We start from the raw sequence: 17347 nt of genomic DNA, 5'->3' as shown, positions 1-17347 counted from the left end.
AACGGTCAATGTGCATTAAACCTGCAAAAAATATATATTTTTGGGACATTTAAATGTCTGCAGGGTAATATTGTCTCGTTATCAGTATTACACTATTTCGATAATGGCCCGATCCGCGTTACGAGACGTTGTGTCGGCTGTGTGTCGTCACTTATGTCATCCAATCGACACACATCAACTAAAAAAATATCCCTGTTATCTACATTATTATCACACATATCTATCATTACTTACGGCCTTTACTTAGCACTTTACATGAGTATCTGAGTAGAGTTTCTGATAAAACAATATAAAACTTGAAGCAAGACTTACCTCGATATCATCCTTTCGTTTTAATTCTTCTTGTGTTGGCTTCTCGCCGCCTTTGTGTCTTGTTGCCGGGCCGTCCGCTGCGTCTGTGTCTGTGGCTGTGGCTGTGTTTCTTCTCCGAGGTGTCGTGGCGGCTGTGTTTGTCTCCATCAGGTGTGTCTTCTTGTCTGTTTGAGCTTCCGTGTCAACTTCTGTGGCTGTTGATCTTCTGGTTGAGTTGTTGTTGGTGTCGTGTTTCTCGTCCCTCTGTTGCGTGTGTGTTGCTGGAGTGGCTACGCGTGTGTTTCCAGTGTCCGTTGCAGGCGAGGTGGGTCTAAGCTCCTCGTTCAGTTGTGGATCTATTTGTTTGTGTTTCGTGTGTGCTGTGTGGCGCTTAGCTGTCCTTCCTGTTACTGTCGTTGTTGCTGTTGTTCTTGTTGCTATTGTTTGCTGCCTTTTTCCCTGTGGCGCTGACATACCCAATTCCTTAGTTTGAGTTATTATGCTCTCTGGGGCCTCCTCCGGTGCTTTCATCTTCCTTGAATAGTTTGATCCCTGTTCTGCATATTTTTTGCGCTCTGTTGCTCTTATTTCCTTGTCGTCCTCTTCTGCCTCCCTTGCCCCTCTCCTTTTCATGAAGTATTTGGATTCCTGTTCGTTTTCTTTACTCTCTATTGTCCTTTCCATGGCGTCCTCTTCTTTTGAGGCGCCAGCTCCTGTCCTTTTCTTTGAGTATTTGGGTCTTTGTTTTACGTTTTCCTTACTCATATCGACACATGCATTATCTGCACCGCTAAGCCCGGGTTCTGTTGCATCCATGACTGTTCCTCTCACTGTCTCGACTTCCGTGGCGTCTCTTATTGTGGACATGGGCGCGGGGGTGAGCTGGTCCTGTTGTTCTTGTTGGTCTTGCTTTATGGAGCGCACCAGCCGGAGGAAGTGACTGGCGCGCTGCAGAAGGAGGGGGTAGAGGCGGCGGGTCCGGTTCTTGGTGAAGGCCGGCGATACTGCGCTCCTTATTCTCCTCCAGTGCGTCCCCCGCGCGTTGGTCAGCATGTCGTTGGCCACGGGGCTCACCTGTGGAGGGAGTTGCACGTGAGTTGTTGTCGCGGAGAGAACATGCTATTTATTCTATTGTTTTATTTTATTTTATTCATTATTTCCTTTTATTTTATTGTTTAATTTTGTCTCATTCCTTATTTTATTTTATTTGTTATGTTATTTTACATTTATCCATTTCGTATTTTATTTTAATCATTACTTTATTTCGTTTTACTTATTGTTTTATTTTATTCATTATTTTATTACGTTTATCATTTTATTATTATCTTATTTATTCATTATTGTATATTTGTTGCAATAGAAACAAACAACAACACAGACAAACATATACATAGGACGCGACCTCCCCTCCCCCCCACTCACTCACTCTAGTAGTACGTATCTTGGGTGGATTAATGTGGTGATTAATACTACGTTACAGATTACAGTACATTCCCGTGATTAATTAACTCCGGGTGTACTTTGTTCGAGATGGTGAGGGAAGAGGAGAAGGAGGAGGAGAAGGAGGAGGAGGAGGAGGAGGTGGAAGAATGATGATGATGATGAGGAGGAGGCGGATGGTTTAAGTGTCATCAAATAGCCTTTGTTGGAGTTGTGGATAGCAGTAAGAGGTAGTACTGTCAGAAGCATAAAACACCAAGTAACATTATATCCTTTCCATGGCGTCCTCTTCTTTTGAGGCGCCTGCTTCTTTCCTCTTCTTTGAGTATTTGGGTATTTTCATTTGTGAGTATTTGGGTATTTGTAATTGTGAGTATTTGGGTATTTGCAATTGTGAGTATTTGGGTATTTGTAATTGTGAGTATTTGGGTATTTGTAATTGTGAGTATTTGGGTATTTGCAATTGTGAGTATTTGGGTATTTGTAATTGTGAGTATTTGGGTATTTGCAATTGTGAGTATTTGGGTATTTGTAATTGTGAGTATTTGGGTATTTGGAATTGTGAGTATTTGGGTATTTGCAATTTTGAGTATTTGGGTATTTGCAATTGTGAGTATTTGGGTATTTGGAATTGTGAGTATTTGGGTATTTGTAATTGTGAGTATTTGGGTATTTGGAATTGTGAGTATTTGGGTATTTGGAATTGTGAGTATTTGGGTATTTGGAATTGTGAGTATTTGGGTATTTGCAATTGTGAGTATTTGGGTATTTGGAATTGTGAGTATTTGGGTATTTGTAATTGTGAGTATTTGGGTATTTGCAATTTTGAGTATTTGGGTATTTGCAATTGTGAGTATTTGGGTATTTGCAATTGTGACGATGTTATACGAGTAGTAGTAGAAATAGTAGTAGTAGAAGTAGTAACAGCAGTAGTAACAAGGCATAGTAATATTGTATCAGTAATGGGAAGTACTCGTGAGCCGTCCAATTTCCTGACTCTTGTTACCCTCGACATTAAAACACTAATTACAGGAAGAAACGATTCAATACTATCATTAAACTCAGTGACATTATCAGTTCCAGTTCCTTCCTCTCCTCCTCCTCCTCTTCTTCCTCCACTTAACCTTTCCCATCTCCCTCGTCTATGCCCGCCCGCCTCCCCTTTCCTCTCCTTTATTTCTAGATACGGTAAGCTTATGTTCGCTCTCCCTTCTGTTTTCCTCTTCCTCCCTTCTCTTGGTTTCCTCTCTCTGCCTTCTCCTTGTTTCCTCACCTTCTCTCTCTTCTCCTTTCCTCACGCTCCCTTCTGGTTCCTTCCCCTTCTCTTCTCGTGATTTCCTCCCTCTCCCTTCTCTTATTTTCTTCCTCCTTTCTCCTGGTTTCCTTCCCCTCCCTTCTTGTACCCTCCCCTTCCCTTCACTCCTCGTTAAATACCCCTTCGTTTCTTTGGCTCCCCTTCCCTTCACTCCTCGTTAAATACCCCTTCGTTTCTTTGGCTCCCCTTCCCTTCACTCCTCGTTAAATACCCTTTTGCTTCCTTCCTTCTCACCTTCCCTTCATCTAAAAGACCGTTGATTTTTCTTGGCTTCCTTCCCTCCTTTTTTTTCATCCCCACGCAGCCTTCATCACGCCTAATCCCCTTTTTTTCCTTTCGTAGGTTCTTCTTTTCTCCTGCCTCCTCATTTTCTCACTGCATTTTTCCTCTGGTTTCTTTGATTTTCTTTCCCTTCCCTTTTTTTTCCCCACGCGGCCCACAAATACCTTTTTTTTCTCTCTTTCGTAGGGTTTCCTCATCCCCCCCCCCTCCCTTCTCTTCCTCCTCCTCTCGCTCCTCTTTTCCTCTGGTTCCCTCAATATTTTTCTTGGCTTCACTTTCTTTTTCTGTCCCTTCAGCTCTTATTCTATTTATCATCTTGCTTTTTTCCACTTTTCATACCCACACAAACATGTCCTTCACCCATCTCTATTTTAGTTCCTTCATTTTACTTTGACTTCATTTTCTCTGTCTCTCCTTCCAGTACTCCTCTCTACTTTTTCCTGTCTCTTTCCTCTTTCCTCTCCCTCCTCCTCCTCCTCCTCCTTGCTTAACTTTTCTTCCGGTTCTCTTTTCTTGTCACTCTTCTCTTCTCTTTCTTTGGCTTCACTTAATTTTTTCTGTTGTTTTTTCTGTTTTCTTCCTATTTGTTGATTTTCTCTTTTTCAGTCTTTCATACCCACACAAACAGTCCCTTCGCCCATTTTTTTTTTAGTTCCTGTTATTTTCCTTGACTTCCATTCCTATTTCTCTCATTCTTTACTAATTCTTTTTATTTTCCTTGATTTTCTTCTTTTTCTTAATTTTCCTCGATTTCCCCTTTTATTTCTCTCCATTCCGATATCCTCCCTCCCATTCCTTTTCCGTTTCTTCTCTTCTCTCCTCCTCATCCGTCCCTATCGATTCACCCCTTCCTTCCCATTCCTTTCCCTTCCCATCACCGTTTCCTCTTCCCATCTTTCTTACACACACCAGACCCTCAAAGATCTCTCACTCCTTCCCATCGCTTCTTCCCTTCACTATCACTCTTTCCACCCCCTTCCTAACACCCTTCTACTATAATAGTCACCCATCCCCATCATTGCATCCTCTCCAGCCCTTCCCAATCCATTTCCATTTCTACAAAAAAATATATGAAAAACATGGATAAGAAAAAAAATAGCAATAGAAAGGCCTTGTTTGTCTTTTTGCGTGTGTGTGTTTGTGTTAAAAGTGAAAATACAGCAAGGAAGGAAAGAAACAAGAATATCAAACTTCCTGACCCAAGAGACAATTTTATTTTGTGAGACATGTGATGAGATAGCAGAAGCGAGTGAGTGGATATTTGACCACCAGCAGAAGAGAAGGAAAGACAAACAAAGGGAAGATCGCGAGAGAAATGTATAGACGCTGCTGGTCAGAGAGATGATTGATGGCGGGCCGGAGGAGAAGAAAGAGGACCACCGGATATAGTTTGATTAAAAGAGTTTTTTTTTCCGTGATGTTCTACAGTGGCCGGCATCTACGTAAGAGGATACGGGAGTTCGGGCATTCGGTCAATCTTTTAAATTGTCTTTGTAATGATTTTTTTTTATCTAGAGTTTTTTTACCTTTATTTCAGGCTATTTGTATTTTGTTTTGTTTTTGGTCTTGAACTACCTCTCTTCCTGTAAAACAAAACATAACGAGCGTAGCTATAGCGTAGGCTCCCATTTTATTTCATTAGTTAGTTTTCTTTCTTTATATCATCCTTTTTTTTTTTTTTAGAATTCGTATATCATTCGACAGTTGCCAAGATTTCTGATAGTTACCCCTTAAAAACGCTACGCTGGCCAGATGATGATAGTAGAAATAGTTGTTGTAATTGTAGTAGTAGTAGTAGTAGTAGTAGTAGGAGGAGGAGGAGGAGGAGGAGGAGGAGGAGTAGCAGCAGCGGAAGTAGTTGTATTATTATTATTATTATTATTATTATTATTATTATTATTATTATTATTATTATTATTATTATTATTATTATTATTATTATTATTATTATTATTATTATTATTATTATTATTATTATTATTATTATTATTATTATTATTATTAGTAGTAGTAGTAGTAGTAGTAGTAGAAGTAGTAGTAGCAGTAGCAGAAGTAGTAGTAGTAGTAGTAGTAGTAGTAGTAGTAGTAGTAGTAGTAGCCTCCATGATTATGTGTCGGGAAAATAAACATGGGTGGAGGTATCATTTATGTAGTAGTAGTAGTAGTAGTAGTAGTAGTAGCAGCAGTAGCAGCAGTAGCAACAGCAGTATGGCGGCAAGTGGGCCACAAACACTCGACTCTTAAGGTCACGGCGTTATCAAAGGGTCACTTATCAGCCGAAGGTCAGCCAGTGGGGCAGGTCAACGTGGACACGGGGACCCCAGCGTGTGTGTGTGTGTGTGTGTGTGTGTGTGTGTGTGTGTATTTAGGGGCGGGCATGTGTATTATGTTTTTGGATTGTGGTTTGCGTGTGTGAGCTCCATTCGTAGGGGTTAATGTGTGTGTGTGCGTGTGTGTGTGTGTGTGTGTGTGTATGTGTGTGTGTGTGTGTGTTTAAAGATGTAGCGTAAGCACGGACAAATCCAGGAAGCACTCTCCCCTCCCCCTCCATTTTTTCTACAGGTTAATTACAAACGGGCTTCACCACCACCACCACCACCACCACCACCACCACCACCTTCCCTCTCACCCTCCCCGTACCTTCCCTCGTACCCTACTTGTATCTCGCCGCACCCCGCGTACCTAATACACTCTGCTTTATCTCTAGGTCATACATGTGGCTCTGGGTCCCGGCGTGATGTTACAATAGTCTAGAGGTGGCGGTAAGCAGAGGAACTGGGTGAGGCATAAGGGCTTGACGGCTTGATTATGGAGTGTTTCTGAGTGTGTGTGTGTGTGTGTGTGTGTGTGTGTGTGTGTGTGTGTGTGTGTGTGTGTGTGTGTGTGTATCGTTCCTTCCCTTCCCTTCATCTTCTTCCTTTGTCCTCCTTCCTGCTTCCCTCTTTCACTCTCTTTCGTGTTTTCCTTCCTCTCTTTCTCGTCATCATCTCTCTCTTTCCCATCTTCCTTCCTCTCTTTCCATGTTTTTTCCCCTCTTTTCCATCTTCCTCTATCTCCTTCCTGTCTTCCTCTCCTTCCCGTCTTTCTCCTTCTCATTTCCGTCTTACTCCCTCTCTTTCCCATCTTCCTTCCTCTCTTTCCCTGTTTCTTCCCCTCTTTTCCATCTTCTTCCATCTCCTTCCCGTCTTCCTCCCATTCCCGTCTTTCTCCTCATTTCCGTCTTACTCCTTCTCTTCTGTCTTTTTCTGCTTTTCCGTTCCACACTTTCACATTTTTCGTTTGTAATAATGGAGCTGTTTGTAGACCTCCCCTCTTGCAGACTCCTTATGTTCTTTTGAATGTAGAATTTAACTGTACCATAAGGAGTCTGCTAGAGGCCGGTAGGTCGATACAAGGCAGCTCCTGTGAACCTAACCCCACCTAACATCACTATCCATGAATTTATCGATCCATCGTTAGTAGAGAGTCATTGTAAGCCCTTAAATCAAGTTATATCCTCCATAAAAGTTGCATTTTCTACTCGCCATCAAAAGCTAAACTGATTTCTTGTATAGTTCTCTCACATTGCTTAGCTTCTCTGTCAACACCAAACACTAAACAAGAATTTTTCGTAGTCATTCGTATTTTGTTCAGGAGCTTGCGAATGAAAAATGTGAAAGTGTGAAACCGGGAAAAGCAGGGGATTCGAACTGGGCGCTAAGCAGATGAAGGGACGCGCGACTACAGCCCCCTAAAAGCAGGTAAAGGGAGGTGGCAGGAGGAAACAGGATAGATTTGGACCCAATTAGTAGATGTCAGCGAGGGTTTGACGGTCTGTTTCTGGAGGAGGGCTTCTGCGTCTGTGTATATCGCTTCCCTTCTCTTCCCTTCCCTTTGTCCTCCTTCCTTCCTGTTTCGCTTCCTTCCCTCTGTTTCCCGTCTTCCTTCCCCTCTTTACCGTCTTTCTCTCTCTTCTCTTTCCTTCCTCCGCCCTCTCTCCTTCCTTTTCTCCTTTCTTTCCCTCAGTCCCATTTCCTCCCTTCTCCCTACCTCTCCCCTCTCCTTCTTTCTCCCCCTCTTCCCTTTCCCTTTTTCTTCCTTCATCATGTCCGTTCCCGTCTCTCCTCCCTCTCCTCCCTCTCCCCCTCTCTCTCCCCTTTCCCTTCCTTTCCATTTTCCGTTTTCTCCCCTTCTTCCACAGTTTTCTCTTTTTTCCCTTTTCTAACTTTTTTAAACTCCCCTTCTTCTTGCATTATATATATATATTTTTTCTCCTCATCTTTCTCCTCCTCTTCCTTTCCCCTCATTATCCCTTTTTTCTCATCCTCCCATATCCTCTACCTCCCCCTCACCACCTCTTCTTATTCCTCTCTTCTTCCTTTCCCTCCCGCTTCCCCTTACCTCCTCCTCCTATCATATTCCTTCCTGTCCCTTTCTTCCCCCTCTCCTTCCCCTCCCCATTTCCTCCCATCTCCTCTCCCCTACTCCCCTCCTTTCCCCACACGTGTTCAGGAAGGGGTCACTCGGGACAGCTGAAGATGAAGACTCTGCAGAATATAATCTCTGCCGTCTTGTCTGTTTTGAGGGTTCGGGAACAGGTGTGGCACTCATTAGCCCGCCTCACGTGATTGCGCCGTGAGTTGCACAAGTCAAGTCTCCGCAGGTGTGATCCGCGTTATCGTTGTAGTGTACCCGATGCTGATTTGTCCCCATCGTACTCTACGGTTGGTATTTCATTGACTTTTTATCGGCAAGGGAGACGGAGCGTGGGTTATTCCTAAGATATAGAGAACAGCCGCTTACTTTACGTGCTGTCCTCTGACCCCCCCTCCCCCAAGTATAGCCTAGGTGACAAAAAGGTGATCTTAAGAACATAAGAACGCAGGTGTCTACAGTGAGGGCGGTAGGTATAGCCTGAGGCAGCTCCTTTGACCCTAAAGCTTACGTGTCTAACCCCACCTAATATCCTTTGTCCATGAATTTATCTGAATATTATTTTGAATGTGACAATTTAGCTCACCACATGACTACCCTAGCTATTCCATCCATCCACTACCTATTAGTAAATAATTTTGCCTATGTCCCTGTTGAATCTAGTTATCCAGTTTAAACCCATTGCCTGATGTCTACCGGTTCTCTTGCAACAAAACCTTATGAATGTCTCCCTATTTAAAAAGCCATTCATCCATTTACCCCTTCATATCATGTCTCCACCTTCGCCTTTCTAGAATGGATTTAACTTTGTTGGTCTTTTACTCGTATGGCAAGTTTCTCAACCCTGAATCATCTTAGTCATCCTCCTCTGCCGATTCTAACATCATTCTATATTCTATAGTAGGGTGACCAGAACTGAACCGCATGAGGTCTTAAGTACTAAACTAATGCTAAATATATTTGAGAGCTTTCAGGCTTCTATTTGTACACTCATGAAATAAATCAGCTCGTTTCTAATAAATGATTTCTGGCTTTGGTACATTGTGCCCATGGACGGAGATCTGAGCTCACCTAAGACCCTCATCCCTCTCGCATGAACCTACTTATGAGAGTGTCATTTAAGCAATAGTTATGTGAGGGTTGTTCCTACCTACCTCGAATACCATTGACTTTATCCATGATCATGCATCCTACTAATATGATCCGCTCAATTACTCTACCGATCTTGGTATCATATGCTGAGTTATTATCATCGTCATCATCAACACAGTCATCATTATTATTATTATCCTCCTCCTCCTCCTTATCATCATTATCCTCATCACAGGTGTTTCAATCTCATAGTAAAGTGAGATGCATTCTTTTTTGCTGTTTTCGGCCATACGTGCGCAAGATATCTGGCTTTACCCGTGCTTGTATACGATGACGGGGTCGTATAGTTTTAATTGACGCATAAAAGTAAAACAAAAAGAAAAGAAAAAAAGCGCCTCGTGGCTAACACTCGTATAAAAAGAACAAAACTGCATAATAAAGATGTACAAAAGTAATAAAAAATTTGATGAGAATAAGAAAAATGAAAAAATAAAGTTTAAAATATAAGAAAAATCCAGAAACACACACACATACACACACACACACACACACCGCTCCGATAGCTACAACGCTCCGATAGCTCAGTGGTTGAAGCTCTGCGCTGCCAGGCTTCGTGGCATAGTAGGCGGAGGTTCGAGCCCCGCTCAGGCCGGGATTTTCCCGCTGACAAAGAGCAGTTACTGTCCCCCCGTAAGCAAGGGGGACAACAAGGGGTGTGTGGTGTGTGGAGGTGATGGCAGTACCCAGAGATCGACCATAATGAGGCTTGCTTTAATCGGGAAGGTACTTGCTGGCGATGACGAGTCCAGCTCGTGATCAGGTCGTGGTGAATTACACACACACACACACACACACACACACACACACACACACACATACACACACACATAAACAAACATACACACTAACCTCCCACCTCCCACCCACCCCACACAGCCACATCTTCAACCACACATGCGATAAAGAACACACTCCTTACCTTGGCCAGATCGAAGGTGCGTCTGTCCGCGAAATACTGGAAGTCCTGCACGAGGATGGTCTTGATGAGCTGCGGGTTGCCCACGAAGAGGCCGGGCTTCAAGAAGTCGTAGAAGCCGCAGTAGTCACGGCCGTTGTAGTCGTAGTAAAGCTCATCAAAGAACTGGAGATTGAGAGCAAGGGAGAGAGATCAATAAGGATGGCAAGGAAGGGAATGAGAGAGAGGGAAAGATGGCAAGGGAAGTAACGACAATGGAAGTGGTAAAAACTGAAGGGAAGGAAGAAGGAAAAGGAGAGGAAGGGTAGGAAAAAGAATAAAGAGAGATAAAGGAAAAACAAGGGAAAGAAATGGAAAGGAAGGGAGAGGAGAAAAAGAAAGGGAAGTGAAAGGAAGAGTAGGGAGAGAAATGAATGAAAGAAAAGTGATTTTTTTTTTTGTCGAGGAAAGGAATTGTGGACGAGGCACAGAAAGAGAGAGAGAGAGAGAGAGAGAGAGAGAGAGAGAGAGAGAGAGAGAGAGAGAGAGAGAGAGAGAGAGAGAGAGAGAGAGAGAGAGAGATGCTGTAGAAGACTCAATAATAGGAGGAGGAGTAGGAGGTGGAGGAGGAGGAGGGGAGGGGAATGAGTTTGAACGGGAAGATTAGAGGTATGAAGGAGGAGGAGAAGAAGTTGGAGGAGGAGGAGGAGGAGGAGGAGGAAGAGGAGGAGGAGGAGGAGGAGGGGAGGTGGAGGCGTTACATTATCTTGGTCCTTAAACAGCCTAAGATTACTCAACGTTTTTTTTTTTTTTTTTGTCAAAACATCAGCAGGGACAGCGTCGTAACAGTAACACCAACAGTAACGAACGACTACAAAAACGGCAGAAAGCAACGAGGACAATATATTTTCATCATCATTAACATCATTATCATCACCATCATCATCATCATCACCACCATCATCGTTGTTATCATAGTCAAAATTGCGAAAATAATAATGATAATAATGTTGATAGTGATGATGATTGAAATAATGACATTAATAATACATAATGATTGATAATGATGATGATGAAGATGATAATAATGCTAATAATAATAATAATGATAATAATAATAATAATAATAATAATAATAATAATAATAATAATAATAATAACTGATATAAAAACTTCAGTTTCTCGAGTGGATTCCCAAGATGAGTGATAAACCCATTACATGATGAACAGATAGCAAGGGAAGAGGCAGAGGAGGAGGAGGAGAAGGAGGAGGAGGCGGAGGAGGCGGAGGCAGAGGAGGAGAAGGGAGATATGGATAATGGAGGTGGAGAAAGGATAAGAAACAGATCTATCTATTATCTTGTCCGTGATAATACTGATAACCTCCTCTCCCTCCCCTGCCCCCCCTTCCTCTTCGTTGCCTCCTTCCTTCTCCCTTCCCCCCACCCTACCTCCCTCTCATTTCCATCCCACCTCCTTTCTCAACCTCCTTTTCTCTCTCTCGTGAGTGCTTGCTCCTCCTTGTGTTATCTTCTGTCTCAGCGATATCGGTAGGCTAGAGTAGCAAAGGTTACGCAAGTAGTAGCAGTAGTAGTATTGTCTGTTTCATTCCGTCTGTCCACCAACAAAGCGGGAATTTTTATAGATGTAGCACCTGCGCATTTCTAGTTCGGGAAAACATGAAAATCAACTGTTGTGATAGATATTCAAGCTTATTTTTCAATAATATATTTGAATGTTTATGTATACAATACACAATTCAGTCATTTGCATCGATAATCTAACATACAAGCACACGAAAAGACAAGCTTCTATCAAATATGAAATAACATAGTCACATCATGCTCGATCGATCTATGTTTTTTTCAAATTCATTGATTGATAGCTCATTTCAGGTATATTAAAAGACATCTGGCTCTGCAAGTGCATATAAAGCATATCTTAATTATTTACTGCATGTAAATAAAGGTTGATATTCGAAATAACATGAAACAATAAATAACAACTGTTAAATGCGAAGCTAAGCTATTTAAAATATTAGGCTACCCGTTCTGTTTACATGCAACACATCAAAATTCTTTATGTATAGACACTTGCAGAGGTGGCTGTCACTTTATGTATCTGAATGAGATGAACTATGGCTAACTGAAAGGCTATGAATCGTTCGAGTATAATCAGACTATACTATTTGATATACACATTGTTCTTTCGTGTGCTTGTATGGTAGATTATAGATGCAAATCGGCATGTTTGCGATTCATATAAAAGACCTGAGTTTTTTTTTGTATATACAAAAATACAAATATGTCACTGAAAATATAAAGTTGATCTTCACGCAATCACGAACTAACAATGTGCAGGTGCCACATCTACGTTCGCGAGTGGACAGACGGAATGAAACGGACTTTTTTTTATAGTAGTAGTAGTAGTAGTAGTAGTAGTAGTAGTAGTAGTAGTAGTAGTAGTAGTAGTAGTAGTAGTAGTAGTAGTAGTAGAAGCAATAGCAGTAGTAATAGTAGCAGTAGTAGTAGTAGTAGTAGAAGCAATAGCAGTAGTAATAGTAGCAGTAGTAGTATAGTTATTATAATTATTATTAATTTTAACAGTAGTATTGTTATTAGTATGATCATAATTAACATCATTATCATTATTGTTGATATAAATAATCTCACATGCATTATCACTTGGAGTGGTATCAAATACTATCATAAATGACATCAGCATTAAGAAAAAGAACGTTATCAGTAATTACGAAAGCAGTGTCATTAGTGTTGTCAACAAAGGCAGCAGTAGTGACATTAGTAACCGAATACCAGTGCCCATTAAGAGTAATACTGGCCATTTAGAGGCACCGTGAATATATTAATATCAATGACGATTGTGTCATCACTAGTTATAATTCAGTCAACACAGAATATATTAATAACAGAAGGGACAACAATGGAAAGAATATACAGAAGCAGCAGGAACAGCAGCAGCATTTGTCGTTAGCGAGCGTGATAGTAACATAATTAGTGGTTACCATGGAAAAAGCATGAGGAGTACAAACACAGTGGTTGTGGTTATGGCAACAGTGTTCTCACCTCCGTGAAGGGCCGCGTGAGCCCCATGCGTGCCAGGGTGTGCCCCAGCAGCGGCGTGGCGGGGGGGCAGGGCACGCCGCGCCGCCGCCAGTACTGGTGCCGCTGGCGGAGGTAGCGCGCCCCCAGCAGGCAGCACAGCACCACAAGCACGCACGTCACCGCCGCCGCCACAGCCTCGGCGCCTCTCTCCGCCTCCGCCGCGGCCACAACCTCCACCTTCCCCTTCGATACCATTGAGGCTCCTCCCATCGCGACGATCTGGCACTCTGTTGCAGGGAGATCAATAATAGTGATAGCTTTAGGAGTAATAATAATATTGATAGTTTTAGTACTAATAATAGTGATAGTTTTAGGAGTAGTATTAGTAATTTGAGAATCAAAGAGAGAGACAGGAACTGGTTTACAAATAGAGTAGTGGAGGAATGGAACAAATTAAGCAGATAGTAAGTAGTTTATGCAAATCAGTTGAAAGTTTTCAATTGAAGTTGGTCATGTATATGGACGGGGAGAACAGATGGTGCTCAGGAGCTGCCGTATGTGGCCTCGTGTAGTCTCAATGCGTTCCCTTCTGAATCCACAACCGACGAATTAAAGCTGTCGTGACTAAAAGTAGTAGTAGTAGTAGTAGTAGTAGTAGTAGTAGCAGTAGTAGTAGTAGTACTAGTTGTTGTTGTTGTTATTATTGTCGTAGTCAGGGTCGTGTTTCGCCAGTCGCGTGCGTCCCGCAACTGTTATCACTGTCTCCACGTGTGAACGCATGGGAACACTGTCGTGGCCCCCCAGAGGTGACTCCCATTACGAGGCTACACGGGTCTTGAAGCCATTGGCGTTTGTGGTTGTCGATGTTCCTGGGGAAGTGTGTGGCAGCAGAGGTGTCTATTAGGGTTCCTGGGGGAGGGGAATGTTAGAACTGCTCCTTTGAAAGCCAATAGTAAAAAAACAGAAATGTGTGACTTCTCGAGGCTTAGCCCTTAGCCTGTCCTTATAACGTCGAAAACAAATGGGATGAGTGTGTGTGCCTTCGAAGTATTAGTGAAACACGTGGAGGCGTATTGGTCCGTGTGATGCGAAATTGACCTCTCTTTCGGCCACCTCTTCTGATTCTTTTTTGTAGGAGCAGCGAGTAGCGTGCTTTTTTATTTTTTATTATTGTTTCCTTTTTTTGTGCCCTTGAGCTGTCTCCTTTGTTGTAAAAAAAAAAAAAAAATGCGAGCACATGCGACACAGGGGACGGCCCATCACTGTAATTCCGATTTGGCAATGTACACTTTCGATCTTATCTCCACCTTGCTGAGTAGTAGCCTTCACAAGTACGCCTGTCCGTAACCCTTTTTTTCTTTGCCTTCACGCAATCTAGTCTTCGCCGCATGCAACTCACGCATTCGAATATAGATCAGGGTTGGAAGTCTAAGATGTGTGTGTGTTTGTGTGTGTGTGTGTGTGTGTGTGTGTGTGTGTGTGTGTGTGTATTAAGCGTGCGTATCCGCTTCAAACACACTCGTTGCCATTTTCCTTCCCTCTTCATATAACTAAGTCTCAACCGCGATTCCCATGCATAAAATAATATAGTTCAGCATCGCAACTCTCGATGTGTGTGTATGTATCTAAACGCGTCCCGCCTCCACAACCACTCCCGCCAGTAAGCCTTTCCTTTTATCTTCATGGCACTAAGTCTCCGCTGCATGAAACTCACGTGTATGAATGTGTGTGTGTGTGTGTGTGTGTGTGTGTGTGTGTGTGTGTGTGTGTGTGTGTGTGTGTGTGTGTGTGTGTGTGTGTGTATGAAACGTGTATAACCACCTGCTACCACGTGGAATGGGTGTATACCTGTGAAACTATTTGGAAACCTATTTGTATATCTCTATAACTCGTTTTACCTGGGCTCCTTCATCACCTGAATACTTATGTTAGAGTTGTACTTGTTTATTCTAAGCACCACTGAGACATGTTTGTATACCTGAGTGAAGCGGACATACCTATGGCACTGGTGCAAGCATGCTCTGATAAGTCCTCGGAACTGTATGTAGCGTTGCTGTTTATGAAGGGATGCACAAGGATATAAAGACGCTGCGAGAGGACAGTCGGCTTACACATGACAGATCCTGAGAACCGATTGTTTACCACTTTTCTTCACAAGTACGCCTGTCCATAACCCTTTTTTCTTTTACCTGCTTACCTAACCTAACTACGTCCACTCTGGTGCCACTTATAAAATCACCTTGTTTAAATCTGTGACATGACATGTATGGCTAAGATCACTTGTAACCTGTGTGTGTAGTATCTGTATGTCACTGACTGCCTGTTACCACCTGTGTAACCAAATGTACCTGAATATGGACCCTTCTGTGTGCTTCCTTTTTTACGGCAAAGGAGATGGACAAAGGGCTTGACAGCAAATAAGAAAATACCCACAATATACTGCTCATAATGAAAAACGAAAGGTAAAATAATGATCAACTTCAGTATATCTGGCTCAGAATCACATGTCACTGAGTACCTCTAATCTCCGGAGACTCACCTGGAGACGAAGGATGACCTGCCAGCCACGCCGCCGAGCCCTGACTGGCAAGGTGGTGGTGTGTGCCCCGCCCGATTGTGTGCCCGTGACGTCACAACGCACTCACACTCACACGGGGGGCTGCGTGGACCGTGCCATGCTGTTTTGTATGCTGACGTCAACCACGCAATCACACACACACACACACACACACACAAGTGGCAGGGAGGGACCGTGTCGTGTTGTGCTGTATTGTTTTGTGCTGCTGACATCACTGCGCACTCACAATCACACTTGGGGGCAGCGATTGGACGTCCTGTGCTGTGCTAGTCTTGGATGTGCTGTGCTGTTGTTTGACGTGCTGTGTTGCTGACGTTTCTAGCACAATGTCTACCGTGGTCTGTGTTGTGTTGTGTTGTGCTGTGCTTAACTTTGGTAGACTGTAGAATTGTGCTGGTCTGGACTTCCGATCTCAGCACATAAACATGGTTGGTCTGAAATGGACTTAACTCTCCTTGACATCCCCTCACACAACGTAAGGCTGGACTGGTCTGCAATAGAGTACCGATGTCACTACGCATTTAAGGTTGACCTGGACTAGACTTCCCGAACATCAGCACACACGGCAGGCTTGACTGGACTGGCCTTGCCTGTACGTGACCACAACACTCACGGAAGGCTGGACTGGTTTGGAATTTCGTGCCGATATCACCTAACACTTAAAAATGGACTGTATAGTATGTTCGTCAGTTTGTGTGCGCCATTTCTGTGAATATTCTGAGCAAGAAAAAAAATAACTCAGAATAAAAAATCGCTGAGGGATAAAAGAAAAATGTTGAGTCCGTTAGTCCGAATTCCACTGTTCCAAAATCTCATTAGTCCGAATATGTGAAAGCAGGATTTTATAAAAAAAAAAAAACCTATGTCCGAATTCTGAGTAAAAAAAAAAAAAAAAAAAAAATATATATATATATATATATATATATATATATATATATATATATATATATATATATATATATATAGAGAGAGAGAGAGAGAGAGAGAGAGAGAGACAAATAATTAATAGTGTGAACTCTGGACAAAGACTTTTACTGAGTTGTCTATAAAAGAAACATTTATCAATCGTTATTTTGGCATTATTTCGTGTTTTGGTCTCACCTCAGGTTTCGATGGCAGTTTTTATATTTTACTTGATAAGAGTTATACTTAATTGGAAGAATGTGTTCAAACTAGTTGACGCACCATAGCTAACCTTACTTGGAAAAAAAGGGATGTATGAAAGAAAAAAAGGAAGGAAGGAAAGGAAAAGGAATGCATCAAAGAAGAAAAGAGGGAGAGGAAAAGAAATGTATAAAAGAAGAAAGGAAGGAAGGAAAGGCAGAGGAATGCATGAAGGAAAGACAGAAGGGAGAAAGGAAGGGAGGAATGGGAAAGGAATGTTGGCATCACTGCACGGAAGGATGGATGGCTTTAAGGTCCAGTTCGACAGATCATCACCGAGTCATCGTAAGCGCCCAAACCAAACTATATTCTCCACAATGATTCGTTATTTCTTCTCAAAGCCAGATGCTAAAGAGATTTCCTGTGTGGTTTCCTATAATTTCCTCCTTTTTGTATCAACGCCAAACACTAGAGCTTTCATATAAGGAATTTTCGTCTTATTTTGTGTTTGGTTGGGGAGGTTACAAACTTGCTGTACTGGACTATAAAACTGGCCCAGAGCCGATTTCACAGACCAACACAGTGTCTTCGTAACAGCCCGAACCAAACTATAGAGTCCCATACAATCCAAAATGGGGAGGTCTTCCACGCCACACTAAATACACAAGACTTTTCTAGTATAGTTTCATCAAATTTGTGAACTTAAATATAAACACCAGACACTATACAAGGAAATTTCGAAGGCTCTGGTATTGGTTTGGGAGCTTACTAACCGATCATGGGGAACTGTGAAACTGGCCCTAAAACCCAGATCC

The 17347-nt window shown here is 42.5% G+C and overlaps 1 protein-coding gene across 1 annotated transcript in view; it reads right to left on the bottom strand.

Moving 5' to 3' along the window:
* LOC126992862 (uncharacterized) overlaps positions 1–15407 on the bottom strand; it is a 21911-nt gene extending 6504 nt beyond the window's left edge. Inside the window, exons 1-4 of the mRNA XM_050851679.1 lie at positions 15390–15407; positions 12872–13137; positions 9813–9974; positions 313–1365 (exon numbers count right to left, since the gene is read on the bottom strand). Coding sequence (XP_050707636.1) covers positions 313–1365; positions 9813–9974; positions 12872–13120 — 1464 coding nt within the window. The 5' untranslated portion in view covers positions 13121–13137; positions 15390–15407. The remainder of the gene's footprint in view (positions 1–312; positions 1366–9812; positions 9975–12871; positions 13138–15389) is intronic.
* Positions 15408–17347: the final 1940 nt, after the last annotated feature.

Source organism: Eriocheir sinensis, unplaced genomic scaffold, assembly GCF_024679095.1.
Source record: "Eriocheir sinensis breed Jianghai 21 unplaced genomic scaffold, ASM2467909v1 Scaffold51, whole genome shotgun sequence".
In the NCBI taxonomy this organism is placed as follows: domain Eukaryota; kingdom Metazoa; phylum Arthropoda; class Malacostraca; order Decapoda; family Varunidae; genus Eriocheir; species Eriocheir sinensis.
This window is presented reverse-complemented; position numbering and strand designations above follow the sequence as displayed.